Source organism: Phocoena phocoena, chromosome 11 (genome assembly GCF_963924675.1).
Source record: "Phocoena phocoena chromosome 11, mPhoPho1.1, whole genome shotgun sequence".
Classification (NCBI taxonomy): Eukaryota; Metazoa; Chordata; class Mammalia; order Artiodactyla; family Phocoenidae; genus Phocoena; species Phocoena phocoena.
The window spans coordinates 72,772,957-72,790,599 of record NC_089229.1 but is presented as its reverse complement, the minus strand read 5'-3'; the positions used below and the strand labels follow the sequence as shown (position 1 = coordinate 72,790,599).

The window sequence follows — 17,643 nt, the reverse complement described above, 5'->3', positions numbered from 1 at the left end:
CCATGTTGTTGCAAATGGCATTATTTCATTCTTTTTTATGCCTGAGTAGTATTCCACTGTATATATGTACCACATCTTCTTTATCCATTCATCTGTTGATGGACATTTAGGTTGTTTCCATGTCTTGGCTATTGTGTATAGTGCTGCTATCAACACAGGGGTTCATGTATCTTTTTGAATTATAGTTTTGTCCAGATATATGCCCAGGAGTGGGATTGCTGAATCATATGGTAATTCTATCTTTAGTTTTCTGAGGAAGCTCCATACTGTTTTCCACAGTGGCTGCACCAACTTACATTCTCACCAAAAGTGCAGGTCCTTCACTGGATTTAGCATTTCTATTTCATTTTATTTTTTTCTCAATAAATTCTGCTTTTCAACTTACTTATCTCCCCTCATCTTTCTGTGGAGCACTAAATTCTTTCCACTGTTATAACTTTATTTTTATTCAGTATCACATTATATCCAAAATATTTTAGATACAAAAGTTTCAAGTACTTATTTTAAGTTATAGGTACTTAAAATCTATTTAGATTAGCATCTTTTATTAATGCCTGTTGTTTTTTCTTACAGAGCTTATCTTATTAACACACTGACACAGTGAGAAATTTATGGTCATACCTTACATTCCATCATATTACATTTCACCAAGTATGCTGGGGATCATATTAGTGAGTATTTATAGATGAGGCTCAAACAGATTCAGGGTAACAGCTAGTCATAAACGTCACACTGTAAAGTTTACTCTTGAATCTCACCAAATCATCTCAAAATGGTCATTCCAAAATGCACTTCACTAAAAATTCTGAGTTCACAAATTTTGGTTCATACTTCTTTAGCTTGCCATATTCTTGAACTAACTGTGTCATTATTACAAATACCATGTTATTACACAATATTTTTTCATTAATAAAATCCAGGTATAACACAAAAATAATGCATATTTGTATGATTTAATTTATATGAAGTTGTAGAACAGGAGAAGTAATTTATGAGGATAGAAATCAGAACAGAAATTGTCTATGGAGAGATTTGACTGGAAAGGGGCATGAGAGACTTTCTATGGTGACGGAAACATTCTTTATGTTAATTGGGTAGCAACCAACTTTTGTATACCAAAATAGAGAAAAAACTATACCCAAATTTTATGTGTTACAGGTAGTGAGACAACAGATTTTTTCTTATTTTTACTTATCATATTTTCTACTTTTATAAAATAAACATATAATTATATTTAATAAAGTTGTTTAAATTATTTTTTTAATGATAAATATTTTATGTTGTATTCTTACCAAAAAGGCTGAACCTAAATATAATCAAGCTTTTAGCTCTAATTTCCAGTTTACAAGACAAATAGGAGATTGAGGAAAGAGGTAAAGGGATCTCATGAGGAAGGAATCAGATCAATCTAGAAAGGACAACATTCTTACAGGACAACTGACCCAGTTTCTTTAACAAGTCAATGGCATAAAAGATGGGGGAAGGGGACAGAGGCAGGGAGAAGAGACTCTTTAAATTAAAAAATAATTAAAAGATATATAACAACAAAATTCAGTATATAAAATTTGCTTGGATCTTGGTTTGAACAGACCAAGTATAAAAAGATATTTTTGAGACAATCAGGGAAAATGAATATGAACCAGGTATTAAATGATTTTAAATGATTATTATCAAATTTTTAGTTATGATTATGATATATTATGTAAGAAAATATCCTAATATTTCAGAGATTGATGCCAAAGTATTTAATGAAAAAATTCCATGATTTTGGATTTGCTTTAAAATGCTTCATAAATAAAAAGTAGATAAATCAAGTGCTGTATTAAATCAGTGTGATGAGAATATGGGGTTCATCTTACAATTTTCTCTTCTTTGATGAAGTTGTAATGGTTTTTCCATAATAAAAGATTTTTAAAAAATTGGTAGCCAACTTGTTGCTAAGTGTTTAATGAGGCTTACTTGATAATTTTTTTGTGTGTGGTTTTTATCAGCTTTTAAATGTTCCCTATGAAGATATTATTGTTTCCACTGCAGCTTCTTCAAGAGTATGGCATATGCCCCAGCTTATGGTCTATTCAGGCATTCATGTACATAACTCTTGGGCTTTTTTGCCCAAGATATAAGTATTAAAAGTGAGTAACAACTCAGGTTTTCATTGCCAGAGGCCTAATGTAAAAAAAAAGGGGGGGGGAATTTATTTTTCACAGAAGAATAGGACAAAAAAGAGGAATAAATCAGAATAGCTTTAATACTTCTTTTCAATGTCTTATGTTTGGTATCTTGAATTCAAAAGGCTATGAAAAAAAAAAAAAACCCAAAAGGCTATGAAGCTGGTTGCAAATAGAAAAGTTTTATCAAGAGAAATTTTTTCCTGCACCTCTTTATTTCTGAGTCCATGAAGACTTAGGCTGGCTGGTTCCTTTTCCCATTGGATATGCCTCTGATTTTCAAGGAGGAGAGCACTACTAAGTTTTATAGGCTACTGAGTGGTTAGAAAGTTAATTTAGTTTGAATTTAATAGAGAAGTATTACTGAATGTCTACCTCCTGTGTTCACAACAGTATAACAGTGGTTATGTATTCTTCACATTTTAAAATTAGTAATAATCCTACTTTCAAACTTAGGACATATAAAAATTTCATTTTGTCATCTAACATTACTCAACAAAAAATTTTTTTTAAATACTTGGAGATTTCTGTCACATTAAAAAAATAACCTAGGAAATTAAAAAACTGTAAATTCTAAGCACTAGTTTTTCAGAAAAATATTTTCAGACTAAAGATGAGGGCACGGAATCCTATCCAAACATTTTTTGGTTACAACAATGGAATAGTCATTACTTGAATATAATATACTTACCTATGATAAAACATGCGAGCCATGCCCATTCTTTGCTTTTCCCCTCCTGACAGGACATCTTTCCAGTCCATAACAGCATCCCATCCTTTAAAATATATATAAGTATATATTTTATAAAGCATCTTTTAACTAAAGAGAGCATCTTTTACAGTTTTTATCTAGACAAGTGATTCCTGGAAAGTTTAAGTTATTAACACAAAGAACCTGATATTTCTCAGAAATGCTTGGATAAGCTAGAGAGCCTTATTTTTAAGCATTTTAATTTAGATTTGATATTTTTTACTAGTAATAATTACTTACATTGACAAAACGTCTTCTAAGAATTCCAAATACTGACACTTTGAAAATGTGTTTGTTTCTGAATATCTCCAAAGAGTTGATAGACTTATTTTGGAGGGTGGTGGGAGAAAAGATCAACAGATTTGCATAGGCTTACTGCAAAGTCTACAAAGGGTATGACAGGAGCTAACTTAAATGGTTTCCATCTGACTGGCACTGTATATGAGTTTTCTCATTATATATTTCACAACCTTATTAGGTAGTTATTATTAGTTTTATTTTATAGGTCGATAAGCTGAAATTCATGGAGAAGTTGATATATCAAATTTTACACAGCTATATATTAGAGCTAGGATTTATATGCAGGTCTATTTATATGCAGGAGTTTCTGTTGGCTATTTATTCAAAAAGCAAGCCTTCTATTTTTTAAAAAAATAGGTTAGATCAATACATACTGATATAGAAATGTACCTAGAATATTTTTTATATGGAAAACCGAATTGCAGAATTGTGTGTGTGTTTGTATACAGTTGACCCTTGAACAACACAGATTGAACTGTGAAATACTTATACAGGTATTTTTTTCAATAGTAAATACTACAGTACTATACAATTTGCAGTTGGTTTAATCCACAAATGCAGAATGGCAGATATGGAGGAAACTTGGTTAGAGACAGCCTACTATAAGTTATATGCAGATTTTTCAATTACCTGCTAAAACTTTTGAGTTTAGTGGAACAAAGGACATGATTTATATAAATATGTAAAATTAAAGTTTCCTTTGACTCAAATACTTTTCTCTTTTGCCTTCTCAGTTGGCAGGGGGAAAATTTTTTAAGCCCAGAACACTTATCTACTGTATAGCAATCTGAATCTATTTTTCAAATCCTCACTTATGTTTCATAAATGCTATACAATGAAGTCATAGAGAAAATTTTCTTTCTATGATTTTCACTAGAAGAACACATATACATATATAAATTATGATTGCATTTCTGTAAATAAATACACAACCTCTCTGGGAATAGAATTATGAGACTTTTACTTTCTAAGCTATACATTTTTATAATATTTGAAAATTTTATTATTTTAAAATTATTTTTATGGTCTTTCTTAATTTTGTAATACGAAAAAAATGTTACTTAGAAACAAAACCATGGGGCCTATTAGGAAGACAACCATAGCAAGTATTTTTCTGAAGTGGGAATATCATAAAATGGAGCAGACTAGGCAAAGCCTGATTTTCAAAGAGGAAAATGACTGTCAAAACTTCACACACACACACACACACACACACACACACACACACACACATGACATTACCAAATCCCAGAGTATTCAAGGCTTAATTTTTCCATTTGGGAAAAATCCAGGCTCTTTGCTTTCTTTATTCTTCCTCAGCTGAATTTTCATCTTTAATAAAATTTCTAAATAAACTTGGTCAAAGGGAAAGAAAATAAGAAGTAGAGTTTCATTGTTTCTTGTGCCCTGGATTGAAAATAAGACTTTCCTTGTTTCCCAATGATACTCCCCAGTAGGGACCAGTGTTCATTCTTGGGCAAACTTCCAGGAATTTTCTATCTATTTAAAACCATAATTTTATATTAGGAAAAAAAATCTCTAAATGCCATGTGGTTCAAAGTTCTTGCTTCTAGTGAAAACTGTTGAAATAAAATTTTCTCTATGACTTAACTTTATAGAATTTATGAAACATAAGTGAGGATTTGACAAATAGGTTCAGATTGCTACACAGTGGAGAAAAATTCTGGGCTTAAAAAAATTTCCCCCCTCAACTGAGAATGCACAAGACAAAAGTATTTGGGTCAAAGGAAGCTTTAATTTTATGTATTTTAAATAAATCATGTCCTTTGTTCCACTAAACCCAAAAGTTTTAGTAGGCAATGTTTCATGATCAGAGAACATATAAATCAAAACTCTAAGTCATAATATCATCTTTGATGTTGAAATGGTGAGAATAAGTCAGCTAAGAAGTGAACAGTATTCCTGCTTCCTAAAGATGAACAAACTGCTTTAGTTCACGTCTATTCGTTAACACTTCTACTCCTTTCTATTTTGTAATATCTTTGATGGAAAAAAACATAGTTTTAAAATCCATCTTTTACTAAAGCAAAGAATATCTCTGGGGGCTTCCCTGGTGGCGCAGTGGTTGGGAGTCCGCCTGCCAATGCAGGGGACACGGGTTCGTGCCCCGGTCCGGGAAGATCCCACATGCCGCGGATCGGCTGGGCCCGTGAGCCATGGCCGCTGAGCCTGCGCGTCTGGAGCCTGTGCTCCGCAACGGGAGAGGCCACAACAGTGAGAGGCCCGCAAATAAATAAATAAATAAAGCAGATTTCATTTAAAAAAAAAAAAAAAAAAAAAAAGAATATCTCTAAGCAAAGTGTTAGCTAATCTTACTAGAACTTCAGCAGGCTTCTTCCAGAGTAAGTGATGTCCTTGCAAATTTAAATGCTTTCCTGCTTTACTTTAAAACACGTTTCATCTTTTAAGGACTAGGCAAGTAAAGTGGGTTTACTTAGCATTTGTTTTTTTATGTGTAAGGATATAGCGAGTCTTTTTAGCATCTAAGAACCTAAGATAGCATAGCGCAGTGGCATAGCCTAATATAGAATATTGACTTTCACGTCTCATCGGTGTTTGAATCCCTGTCCCACCACTTGCTGAGGGCCCTGGGGAAACTACTAAACTTCTGAATTTCATCTGTAAAAGGGAGTTGGTAAAACCCACACCATGAGACAGTCACAAATATTAAACAGGATGACACTGTAAATTGCTTAATATGTTATATTCTGCAGAGTAAGTACTCAATAAACCATAACAATTACTATTACATTATTAAGGTTGGAAAATTCTTAAAAACAGTTCCAGAATTTCTTTTGACTTCTAAAAGGATAGAATATCTCATGTTTACTATAAATTTCTATTCAGGTTGTTCGATTTCAAACTTACCCAAAATAACTTACCCAAAATTAACAGGTAGTTGTTATTCAGCCACAGTGTTTTAAAACTGGGGAAAAGTTGACCATATGAAACAAAAAGACAACCTGCTTTCCATATTTACAGCACTTATGAATTATGATATTATAAACACAATAAAATAAATAGAATAATGCCTCTTTTGCCTAACTTATTTGCTTATTGTAAGGATCAATAAAATAATACATGTGAACTTTCTATATAAAATATCAAGTACCATCACACAAAGAAAAAATATCATGGTATCAATATCAACTAGTTCTATTACCTTTAGCAACTGATTCTTGCACATTTACTATGTGCCACTGTTCTAAATACTTTACATACAGTCTAACTTAATCTTCACAGAATCTTTATAAGGTAGATATTTATCCCCACTTTACAGGTGAGGATACAGAGAACAGAGCTATTTAAGATTTTTTTTCAACATCGTTATTAGAGTATAATTGCTTTACAATGTGTTAGTTTCTGCTGTATAAGAAAGTGAATCAGCTATACGTATACATACATCTCCATATCTCCTCCCTCTTGCGTCTCCCTCCCAGCCTCCCAATCCCACCCCTCTAGGTGGACAAAAAGCAGTGAGCTGATCTCACTGGGCTATGTGGCTACTTCCCACTAGCTATCTATTTTACATTTGGTAGTGTATATATGTCCCTGCTACTCTCTAACTTCATTCCCAGCTTACTCTTCCCCCTCCCTGTGGCCTCAAGTCCATTCTCTACGTCTGTGTCTTTATTCCTGTCTGGCCCCTAGGTTCTTCAGAACCAATTTTTTTTTTTTTTTTGGATTCCATATATATGTGTTAGCATTCGGTATTTGTTTTTCTCTTTCTGACTTACTTCACTATGTATGACAGTTTCTAGGTCTATCCACCTCACTACAAATAACTGTTTCGTTTCTTTTTATGGCTGAGTAATATTCCATTGTATATATGTGCCACATCTTCTTAATCCATTCATCTGTCAATGGACACTTAGGTTGCTTCCCTGTCCTGGCTGTTGTAAAGAGTGATGCAATGAACATTGTGGTACATGACTCTTTTTAAATTATGGCTTTCTCAGGGTATATGCCCAGTAGTGGGATTGCTGGGTCATATGGTAGTTCTATTTGTAGATTTTAAAGGAACTTGCATACTGTTCTCCATAGTGGCTGTAACAAGTTACATTCCCACCAACAGTGCAAGAGGGTTCCCTTTTCTCCACACCCTCTCCAGCATTTACTGTTTATAGGTATTTTGATGATGGCCATTCTGACCAGTGTGAGGTGACACCTCATTGGAGTTTTAATTTGCATTTCTCTAATGATTAGTGATGTTGAGCATCTATTCATGTGTTTGTTGGTAAACTGTATGTCTTCTTTGGAGAAATGTCTATTTGGGTATTCTGTCCATTTTTGGATTGGGTTGTTTATTTTTGATATTTACTGCATGAGCTGCTTATATATTTTGGAGATTAACCCTTTGTCACTTGCTTCATTTGCAAATATTTTCCCCCATTCTGAGGGTTGTCTTATCGTCATGTTCATGGTTTCCTTTGTTGTACAAAAGCTTTTATGTTTCATTAGGTTGCATTTGTTTATTTTTGTTTTTATTTCCATTTCTCTAGGAGGTAGGTCAAAAAAACCTTGCTGTGATTTATGTCATAGAGTGTTCTGCCTATGTTTTCCTCTCAGAGTTTCATAGTGTCTGGCCTTACATTTAGGTCTTTAATCCATTTTTTTTAATCCATTTTGATTGTATTTTTGTGTATGGTGTTAGGAGAGTTCTAAATTCATTCTTTTACAGGTAACTGTCCAGCATTCCCAGCACCACTTATGGAAGAGGCTGTCTTTTCTCCATTAGATATTCTTGCCTCCTTTATCAAAGATAAGGTGACCATATGAGTGTGGGTTTATCTCTGGGCTTTCTATCCTGTTCCATTAATCTATATTTCTATTTTTCTGCCAGCACCATACTGTATTGATTACTGTAGCTTTGTAGTATAGTCTGAAACCAGGGAGCCTGATTCCTCCAGCTCCATTTTTCTTTCTCAAGATTGCTTTGGCTATTAGGGATCTTTTATGTTTCCATAAAATTGTGAATTTTTTTATTCTAGTTCTGTAGAAAATGCCGTTGGTAATTTGATACGGATTGCAATGGAGCTGTAGATTGCTTTGGGTAGTATAGTCATTTTCACAATGTTGACTCTTCCAAACCAAGAACATGGTGTATCTCTCCGCCTGTCTGTATCATCTTTAACTTCTTTCCTTAGTGTCTTATAATTTTCTGCATACAGGTCTTTTGTCTCCTTAGGTAGGTTTATTCCTAGGTATTTTATTCTTTTTGTTGCAATGGTAAATGGGAGTGTTTCCTTAATTTCTCTTTCAGATTTTTCATCATTAGTGTATAGGAATGCAAGAGATTTCTGTGCATTAATTTTGTATCCTGGTACTTTACCAAATTCATTGATTAGCTCTAGTAGTTTTCTGGTAGCATCTTTAGGATTCTCTATGTATAGTATCATGTCATCTGCAAACAGTGACAGCTTTACTTCTTTTCCAATTTGGATTCCTTTTATTTCTTTTTCTTCTCTGATTGCTGTAGCTAAAACTTCTAAAACTATTCTGAATAATAGTGATGAGAGTGGGCAACCTTGTCTTGTTCCTGATCTTAGTGCAAATGGTTTCAGTTTTTCACCATTGAGAACAATGTTGGCTGTGGGTCTGTCATATATGGCCTTTATTATGTTGAGGTAAGTTCCCTCTATGTCTACTTTCTGAGGGTTTTTATCATAAATGGGTGTTGAATTTTGTCAAAAGCTTTTTCTGCATCTATTGAGATGACCATATGGTTTCTCTCTTTCAATTTGTTAATATGGTGTATCACATTGATTAATTGCATATATTGAAGAATCCTTGCCTTCCTGGGATAAACCCCACTTGATCATGGTGTATGATCCTTTTAATGTGCTGTAGGATTCTATTTGCTAGTATTTTGCTGAGAATTTTGCATCTATGTTCATCAGTGATATCGGCCTGTAGTTTTCTTTCTTTGTGACATCTTTGTCTGGTTTTGGTATCAGGGTGATGGTGCCCTCCTAGAATGAGTTTCGGAGTGTTCCTCCCTCTGCTATATTCTGGAAAAGTTTGAGAAGGATGGGTGTTAGCTCTTTCGTAAATGTTTGATAGAATTCACCTGTAAAGCCATCTGGTCCTGGCCTTTTGTTTGTTGGAAAATTTTTTTTAATTTTATTTTATTTATTTTTTTATACAGCAGGTTCTTATCATTTTTCTATTTTATACATATTAATGTATATATGTCAATCCCAATCTCCCAATTCATCACATCATCCCTACCCACCACTTTCTCCCCGTGGTGTCCATATATGTTGGAAGATATTTAATCACAATTTCAATTTCAGTGCTTGTGATTGGTCTGTTTATATTTTCTATTTCTTTCTAGCTCAGTCTTGAAAGGTTGTGCTTTTCTAAGAATTTGTCCATTACTTTCAGGTTGTCCATTTTATTGGCATATAGTTGCTTGTAGTAATCTCTCCTGATTCTTTGTATTTCTGCAGTGTCAGTCATTACTTCTCTTTTTTCATTTCCAATTCTGTTGACCTGAGTCTTATCCCTGTTTTTCTTGACGAGTCTGGCTAATGGTTTATCAGTTTTGTTTATCTTCCTCAAGAAACAGCTGTTAGTTTTATTGATCTTTGCTACTGTTTCCTTCATTTCCTTTTCATTTATTTCTGATCTGATGTGTATGATTTTTTTCCTTCTGCTAACTTGGGGTTTTTTTGTTCTTCTTTCTCTAATTTTTTTAGGTGTAAGGTTAGGTTGTTTATTTGAGATGTTTCTTGTTTCTTGAGGTAGGATTGTATTGCTATAAACTTCCCTCTTAGAACTGCTTTTGCTGCAGCCCATAGCTTTTGGGCCATCGTGTTTTCATTGTCATTTGTTTCTCAGTATTTTTTGATTTCCTCTTTGATTTCTTCAGTGATCTCTTGGTTATTTAGTAGTGCATTGTTTCGCCTCCATGTTTGTATTTTTGACAGTTTTTTTTCCTGTAACTGATATCTAGTCTCATAGCATTGTGGTCCGAAAAAATATTTGCTATGATTTCAATTTTCTTAAATTTACAAAGGCTTGATTTGTGACCCAAGGTATGATCTATCCTGGAGAATGTTCCATAGCACTTGAGAAGAAAGTGTATTCTGTTGTTTGAGGTGGAATCCTATAAATATCAATTAAGTCCATTTTCTTTAATGTGTTCTTTAAAGCTTATGTTTCCTTATTTATTTTCATTTTGGATGATCTGTCCAAAGGTGAAAGTGGGGTGTCAAAGTCCCCTACTAGTATTGTGTTACTGTCAATTTCCCCCTTTATCGCTGTTAGCATTTGCCTATATATTGTGGTGCTCCTATGTTGGGTACATTAATATTTACAATCGTTGTATTCTTCTTGGATTGATCCCTTGATCATTATGTAGTGTCCTTCTTTGTCTCGTGTTTATTTTAAAGTCTTTCTTGTCTGTTACGAGAGTTGCTACTCCAGCTTTCTTTCGATTTCCATTTGCATGGAATGTCTCTTTCCATCCCCTTAGTGTCAGTCTGTATGTGTCCCTAGGTCTCAAGTGGGTCTGTTGTACATAGCATATATACGGGTTTTGTTTCTGTTTCCATTCAACCTATCTATGTCTTTTGATTGGAGGATTTAATCCATTTACAGTTAAGGTAGTTATCGATATGTATGTTCCTATTACCATTTTGTTAATTGTTTTGGGTTGGTTTTTGTAGGTCTTTTCCTTCTTTTGTGTTTCCTGCCTAGAAAATTTCCTTTAGCATTTGTTGTATAGCTGGTTTGGTGGTGCTGAATTCTCTTAGCTTTTGCTTGTCTGTAAAGCTTTTAATTCCTCTGTTGAATCTGAATGAGATCCATGCTGGGTAAAGTAATCTTGGTTGTAAGTTTTTCCCTTTCATCACTTTAAATATGTCCTGCCACTGCCTTCTGGCTTGCAGAGTTTATGCTGAAAGATCAGCTGTTAGCCTTATGGGGATTCCCTTGTAATCTGTTGCTTTTCCCTTGCTGCTTTTAATATTTTTTATTTAATTTTTGATAGTTTGATTAATATGTATCTTGGCATGTTTCTCATTGGATTTATCCTGTATGGGACTCTCTGCACTTCCTGGACTTGATTGACAATTTCCTTTCCCATATTAGGGAAGTTTTCAACTATAATCTCTTCAAATATTTTCTGTCTCTTTTTCTCTTCTTCTTCTGGGACCCCTATAATTAGAATGTTGGTGTGTTTAACATTGTCCCAGAGGTCTCTGATACTGTCCTCAATTCTTTTCATTCTTTTTCTTTATTCTGGTCAGCAGTCATTAGTTGCACTATTTTATATTCCAGGTCACTTATCCGTTATTCTGCCTCAGTTATTCTGCTATTGATTCCTTCTAGAGAATTTTTTATTTCATTTATTGTGTTGTTCATCATTGTTTGTTCGCTCTTTAGTTCTTCTAGGTCCTTGTTAAACGTTTCTTGTATTTTCTCCATTCTATTTCCAAGATTTTGGATCATCTTTACTGTCATTACTCTGAATTCTTTTTTAGGTACACTCCATATTTCCTCTTCATTTGTTTGTTCTGGTGGGTTTTTTACCTTGCTCCTTCATCTGCTGCATATTTCTCTGTCTTCTCATTTTGCTTAACTTACTGTGTTTGGGGTCTCCTTTTCACAGGCTGCTGGTTCAGAGTTCCCATTGCTTTTTATTGTCTGCCCCCAGTGGCTAAGGTTGGTTCAGTGGGTTGTGTAGGCTTCCTGGTGGAGGGGACTGGTGCCTGTGTTCTGGTGGATGAGGTTGCATCTTGTCTTTCTGGTGGGCAGGCCTGCGTCCAGTGGTGTGCTTTGGGGTGCCTGTGAACTTATGATTTTAGGCAGCCTCTCTGCTAATGGGTGGGATTATGTTCCTGTCTTGCTAGTTATTTGGCATGTGGTGTCCAGCACTGGAGCTTGCTGGTCCTTGAGTAGAGTTGGGTCTTAGTGTTTATATGGAGAGCTCTGGGAGCGCTTTCACTGACTGATATTACATGGGACTGGGAGGTCCCTGGTGGTCCAATGTCCTGAACTCGGCTCTCCCACCTCAGAGGCTCAGGCCTGACACCCACGCGGCACACTGAGACCCTGTCAGCCACACAGCTAGGTATGTGGGGAGTTTCTTGCCTTTTTGGAAGTCTGAGGTCTTCTGCCAGCGTTCAGTAGGTGTTCTGTAAGAGTTGTTCCACATGTAGATGTATTTTTGATGTATTTGTGGGGAAGAAGGTGACCTCCATGTCTTACTCCTCCGCCACCTTGAAGGTCCCCCAGCTATTTAAGACTTGATTCTAGAACTCTGACTTTGAAGCTTACATTCTTAATTACTGTAGTATGCTGCTTCTTTTGATAATGTAAATGGGCTAAAACATAAAACCCATGCAAAATTTTACCTAGAATTCTAGCTTGCTACTTCATTAGTTTTTCTAGTCTATCAAATTATATTTTTATCAAGTTATTTGAAAGTAATTCTGTGTTTTTGAAAGTAATTCTTTTTTGAGCTAATATGTATAACTGTTATTCCTACTCTTTCAAAAGTATGTTTTATGTTGAAATACTACAGTACAGAAGTTTCTATATTTTATCTAATTCTCTGTGTGTTGCTTTAGAGAAAAAAAAATGTATTGGTAAGACTGTGGTTCTGAAAATAAATAAGTTTGTGATACCTACTTCTCAAATTATTACATTTAATATAAGCTGAGAGCTTGACAGGAGAATAGCTCTGTCATGAACTTTACATACATTTAGATTGACTATGGCCTCAGGGACACATGTACATTAAAATATGACCAAAAAAAAAAAAACTGTTTTCAAATGCTAGCAGCAGACTTAGTAAAAAGCTTAGTATGCTGCATGAAATATAACATAAGCAGAAAAGAGCATGTCAAGAATGGAAAAGCAACAAAAGCTGTAAACTCCATCTTTACTTGTGTGCTTATGTTCCAACAACAGCATACTTTCAAATTAAACCCAAGTTTTCTTTTTAAAAATTAATTTAAATACATGAAAAAAACACAAATTATAGACTTTACCTCCTTCTCTTTGAACTATATGATAGAGGTGAACATTATGTAGAATACAATCTAGATCGTGGTCTGTATAGCCTTTATCATGCATGTCATCCACTGAATCTGGATAAATGACTTGATCCCGAAGACTTCCAAGAGACATGTACGGCCTGTAAAACACCAAGAACACAAGAATCTTAGTACAAAATCAGTTTAGTTTACTCAATGTGACATCCTGGTGGTCTGAAAACTCCAGAGCAGACTTTAAATACCATATTTCTAGGATTATATTTATTACTTGGTGATGAGTATTTCTCTCTCAGGTGTGGTAGGATAAAACACTGTTATATTCATGTAAAAACATATAGAGACATAGCCACATGAAAAGTTTCTACAAGAAATAGTTGGATGTTTTCAGCATAGAAATACATACTTGTTCTGTTGTATTTTATAAATGTTGCTTCTGTATTTCATCTAAAACTATTTGCGTTAAACATAAAATTTGAGGTTTTGACCCAGCAATGTGAACAAACAAAACTGAAAAAGTATCATTCAAAATAAGAGAAATGCAAATTAAAACTATACTGAGTTTCTTACTTATCACATTGGCAGAAGTTCAAAAGTTTGACAACTCACTCAATTGGCAAGTCTATGGAGACACAAGGTATTTTCATACAATGTGAAAATGCAAAATGGTACAACCCTTTGGAGAGGATTCTACAAACCAATATATCATGTGGTCTTTGACCCACTTCTAGGAATTTATTTTAAAGATATACTTCCAAAAATACACCACCATCAACAAAAAAATGTGTAAAGTTATCCATTACAGCATTCTTTGTTATTGCAAAATATTGAGAACAACCTAAATGTGCATACAAAGGAGACTGACTGAATAAACTATAGAACCTGCACTATGCAGCTATAAAACAGGATGTGGAAGATCTCTATGAATTGATATAGGGTGATTTACATAATATATTGTTAAGTTGAAAAGCAAAGTGCAAAGTAGATATATAGTTGGGTTTCTCAACAGTGGTATTATGGAGTTATTAAATCAGATAATTCTTTGTCACTGAGGCATATCCTGTGTATTATAGGATGTTTAGTGGAACACTTGATCTCTACGCACCAGATGCTACTAGCATCCACTGCAGCAGTGGCAAAAAAAAAAAAAGTCTCCAAATATAATTTTGTCCCTTTAGGGGACAAAACCATCCCCATTTGATAGAACCACTAATATGTAGTATACCACTTCTATGTAAAATGAAAGCAAAATAAACATCTGTCTGCTTATATTTACAAAAGGAAAGAGTAAACCAGAAACTAATGAAATCAGTTACCTATAGGAGATGGGAGGAACAAGGCAGAATAGATAAGGGAGGGAAAAGACCTCATTAAGAATACTTTCTATATAGTTTTTACTCTTAGAATCATGTTAAAGTGCTATTTTTTAAAAAATTTAACCAGTAAAATGAAGGAAGAAACCCTAAAATTGAATACAAACAGAAACAAATGAACTGAAAAGTATATCAAATGAATAACATAACCACATAAAACGGGGAGGAGGGACTGATCCAAGTAACTTTCAAATTTGGTTACATAATTTCAGTTGAAAACCAAAAGAACCACAAAGAAATCTTAAAACTAATTGTTCATGTTTCTTGTTGCTATAGGCTAGCAATTCTGAAACTATGTTGTAGGATTGATCAAATAAGTAAACATTTTAATAACGTTAGGAGGTAAGGTTCTCGCTGTGGAAAAAGGAAGATACAAATATGAAATGTGGAAAGGTGAGAAAAATATTCTTTAACATTTAATTTGAATTAGAATATCGGCATGAATTCATAATTTTTTGAACAAAAATCTATTTCCTCGTTCTGTGTACATTTGCTGCATCCTGATACTACCCTTTGAGAAGGTCACAACAGCATCTAGGAAGTATACAGGGTTGAATTGTGGACCTCAAAGATATGTCCAAGTCCTAACCCCTATTATTTGTGAATGTGGCCTTATTTAGGAAAAGAAAAGGTGTTTGCAGATGTAATTAAGTTAAGGATCTTGAGATAAGATTATCCTGGATTAACCAGATGGGTCTTAAATCCAATAAATACCTTTAAAGAAGAGGAAAAACACAGGGAGGAAAGTCATGTGAAGACAGAGGCAGAGATTGGAGTTATGCTGTCACAAGCCTGGCACCACTGGAAGCTGGAAGAGGTAAGAAAAAATTCTCCCCTTGAGCTTCCAGAAGGAGGGTGGCCCTGCCAACACCTTGATTTTGGACTCCTGGCCTCTATATCTGTGAGAAAATAAACTTCTGTTGCTTCAGACCAGCAAGTTTTTGGCTTCAGTAGATCTTGAAAACTAATGCAGGTAGCATTATTGCAAAAAAATGTGTAAACTGTATTGTTTCATTAGGAAGCTATCAGATAAACCCAAATTGTGGGACTTTATGAATATACAACAACAGTCCTGCACTCATTACGAATATCAATGTCATAAAAAACAAAGAAAGGCTAAGGAATTCTTTCACATTAATAGAAACTAGAGCAACATGGCAACTAAAATACAATGTATGATGATGGACTGAGAAAAACAAGTTATTATAAAAAACAGTATTATGACAATTGGCAAAATTTGAACGTGGAAAGTTGTTGGAGGAGGTAATCAAGAGGACTTCACTGCCAGTTGACCTGTGAGCTGGATCCAGGCAATCTGACGCTCCAACCCTCTTCCCTGACCTTGGAATGTATGCTCAACCCACAGTTCCCACAGCTGCCAACTATTTTCAAGGACACAGACTTGAGGGAGCAATGTGGTGTTGAGACCCTATGGATGGTATACACGACCGAACCCCATGAAGGCCTCTATATAAACTTTTAAGATTCTGGTGGAGATTCTCCACTTCTGGTAGAAGCGGAGAGGCTCATCTTGAGGCTGCCCATGACAAGCCTCAAATGTAAATTCCCTTGCTTATTAAACCTGCCATCCACCAATCTGGAGTGGTCTGCCTCTTTCTTCTGTCTCTTCTTGCCCACTGTGTACAAGGGCCAGTTTGAGAACCAACAAAAGTATGTTCAGATAATATTATATCAGTGTTAATTTTCATAAATTTGATCATCATACTATGTCTATATTAGAGACTATTCTTGCTCTCTGAAAATACTGTTCCTCATTGAGCAACATGGGTTTGAACTGCATGGGTCCACTTATACATGGTTTTTTTAAAATAGGAAATATTATAGTACTTTACAATCTGTGGTTGGTTGAATCTGCAGATGTGGAACAGTAGATATAAAGGGCCGACTATAAATTATACATAAAGGGCCGACTATAAATTATACATGGATTTTCAACTGTGCTGGGGTCAGTGCCTCTAACCTCTGCATTGCTCAAGCGTCAACTGTACACCCTAAAGAAGTTAGGGGTGAAGATTTATTTATAGCAACTTAAAAAAAATGTGTGTGTGTGTGTGTGTGTGTGTGTGTGTACAGAGAGAGAGAATTAAAGGTTTTAAATACAAACTGTGTTTGTAGATCAATTCTCTACCTATTTTCCCATAACATGTAAATGATTTAGTTGAAGGATAGATAGCACAAAAATTTATTTTATAACAGGTTTAACTAATATTTGAAAATCAAAATATTTATATTTCAATTATACATATATGCATTCATGTAATAAGATTTTCAATGGGGTCTTTGCAAATATAAGGAATCTCTAGTCATATTTTTTAAATTGAGGTATAATTCACATTATAAAATTCACCCTTTTAAAGTGTAAAATTCAATGATTTTCAGTATATTTACAAGCTCATGTAAATATCACCAGTATCTAATTCCAGAACATTTTCTTCACCCCGAAAAGAAACTCCATACCTAAGAGCAGGCACTCCTAGTTCTTCCCTCCTCCCAACAGCTGGCAATCACTAATCTATCTACTTTCTGTATCTGTGGATTTGCCTATTCTGGAAATTTCACATATTTTCATATGTATGGAATCACACAATATGTGGTCTTCTTTCTGTCAGCATAATATCTTCAGGTTCACCCATGTTGTAGCATGTAGCAGTATTTCATTCCTTTTAATATCTGAATTAAATTCCATTGTATGGATACACCATATTTTGTTAATCTGGATATTTCAGTTGTTTCCACTATTTGGCTATTATGAATAGTGGGCATACACCTAGTAGTGGGGCATATGGTAACTCTGTTTAACTTTTTGAGGAACTGACCAATTGTTTTCCCAAGTGGCTGCACCATTTCTAGTCACTTTTCTTCTACCATATTCCGTATGTCTTCTCCTGCTCTCTGATTTTTTCCCCTCTCCAGTCTAACCATATATTTTTTAAAAACAGAATTAGGACAAAAAGTTATTTGTTTATTTCCATCACTTTAAGCATTTATATAATGTGATATTATCT

At 34.5% G+C, this 17,643-nt stretch overlaps 1 protein-coding gene across 4 annotated transcripts in view; it reads right to left on the bottom strand.

Annotated features, from left to right (window-relative positions):
- Nucleotides 1-17,643, bottom strand: part of ABCD2 (ATP binding cassette subfamily D member 2) — a 94,161-nt gene that overhangs the window by 24,937 nt on the left and 51,581 nt on the right. For all 4 annotated transcript variants that reach the window (XM_065887521.1, XM_065887522.1, XM_065887523.1 and 1 more), the window contains 2 exons: nt 13,242-13,387; nt 2,860-2,944 (listed from right to left, as the gene is read on the bottom strand). In XM_065887521.1, the coding sequence (XP_065743593.1) occupies nt 2,860-2,944; nt 13,242-13,387 (231 nt within the window). The remainder of the gene's footprint in view (nt 1-2,859; nt 2,945-13,241; nt 13,388-17,643) is intronic.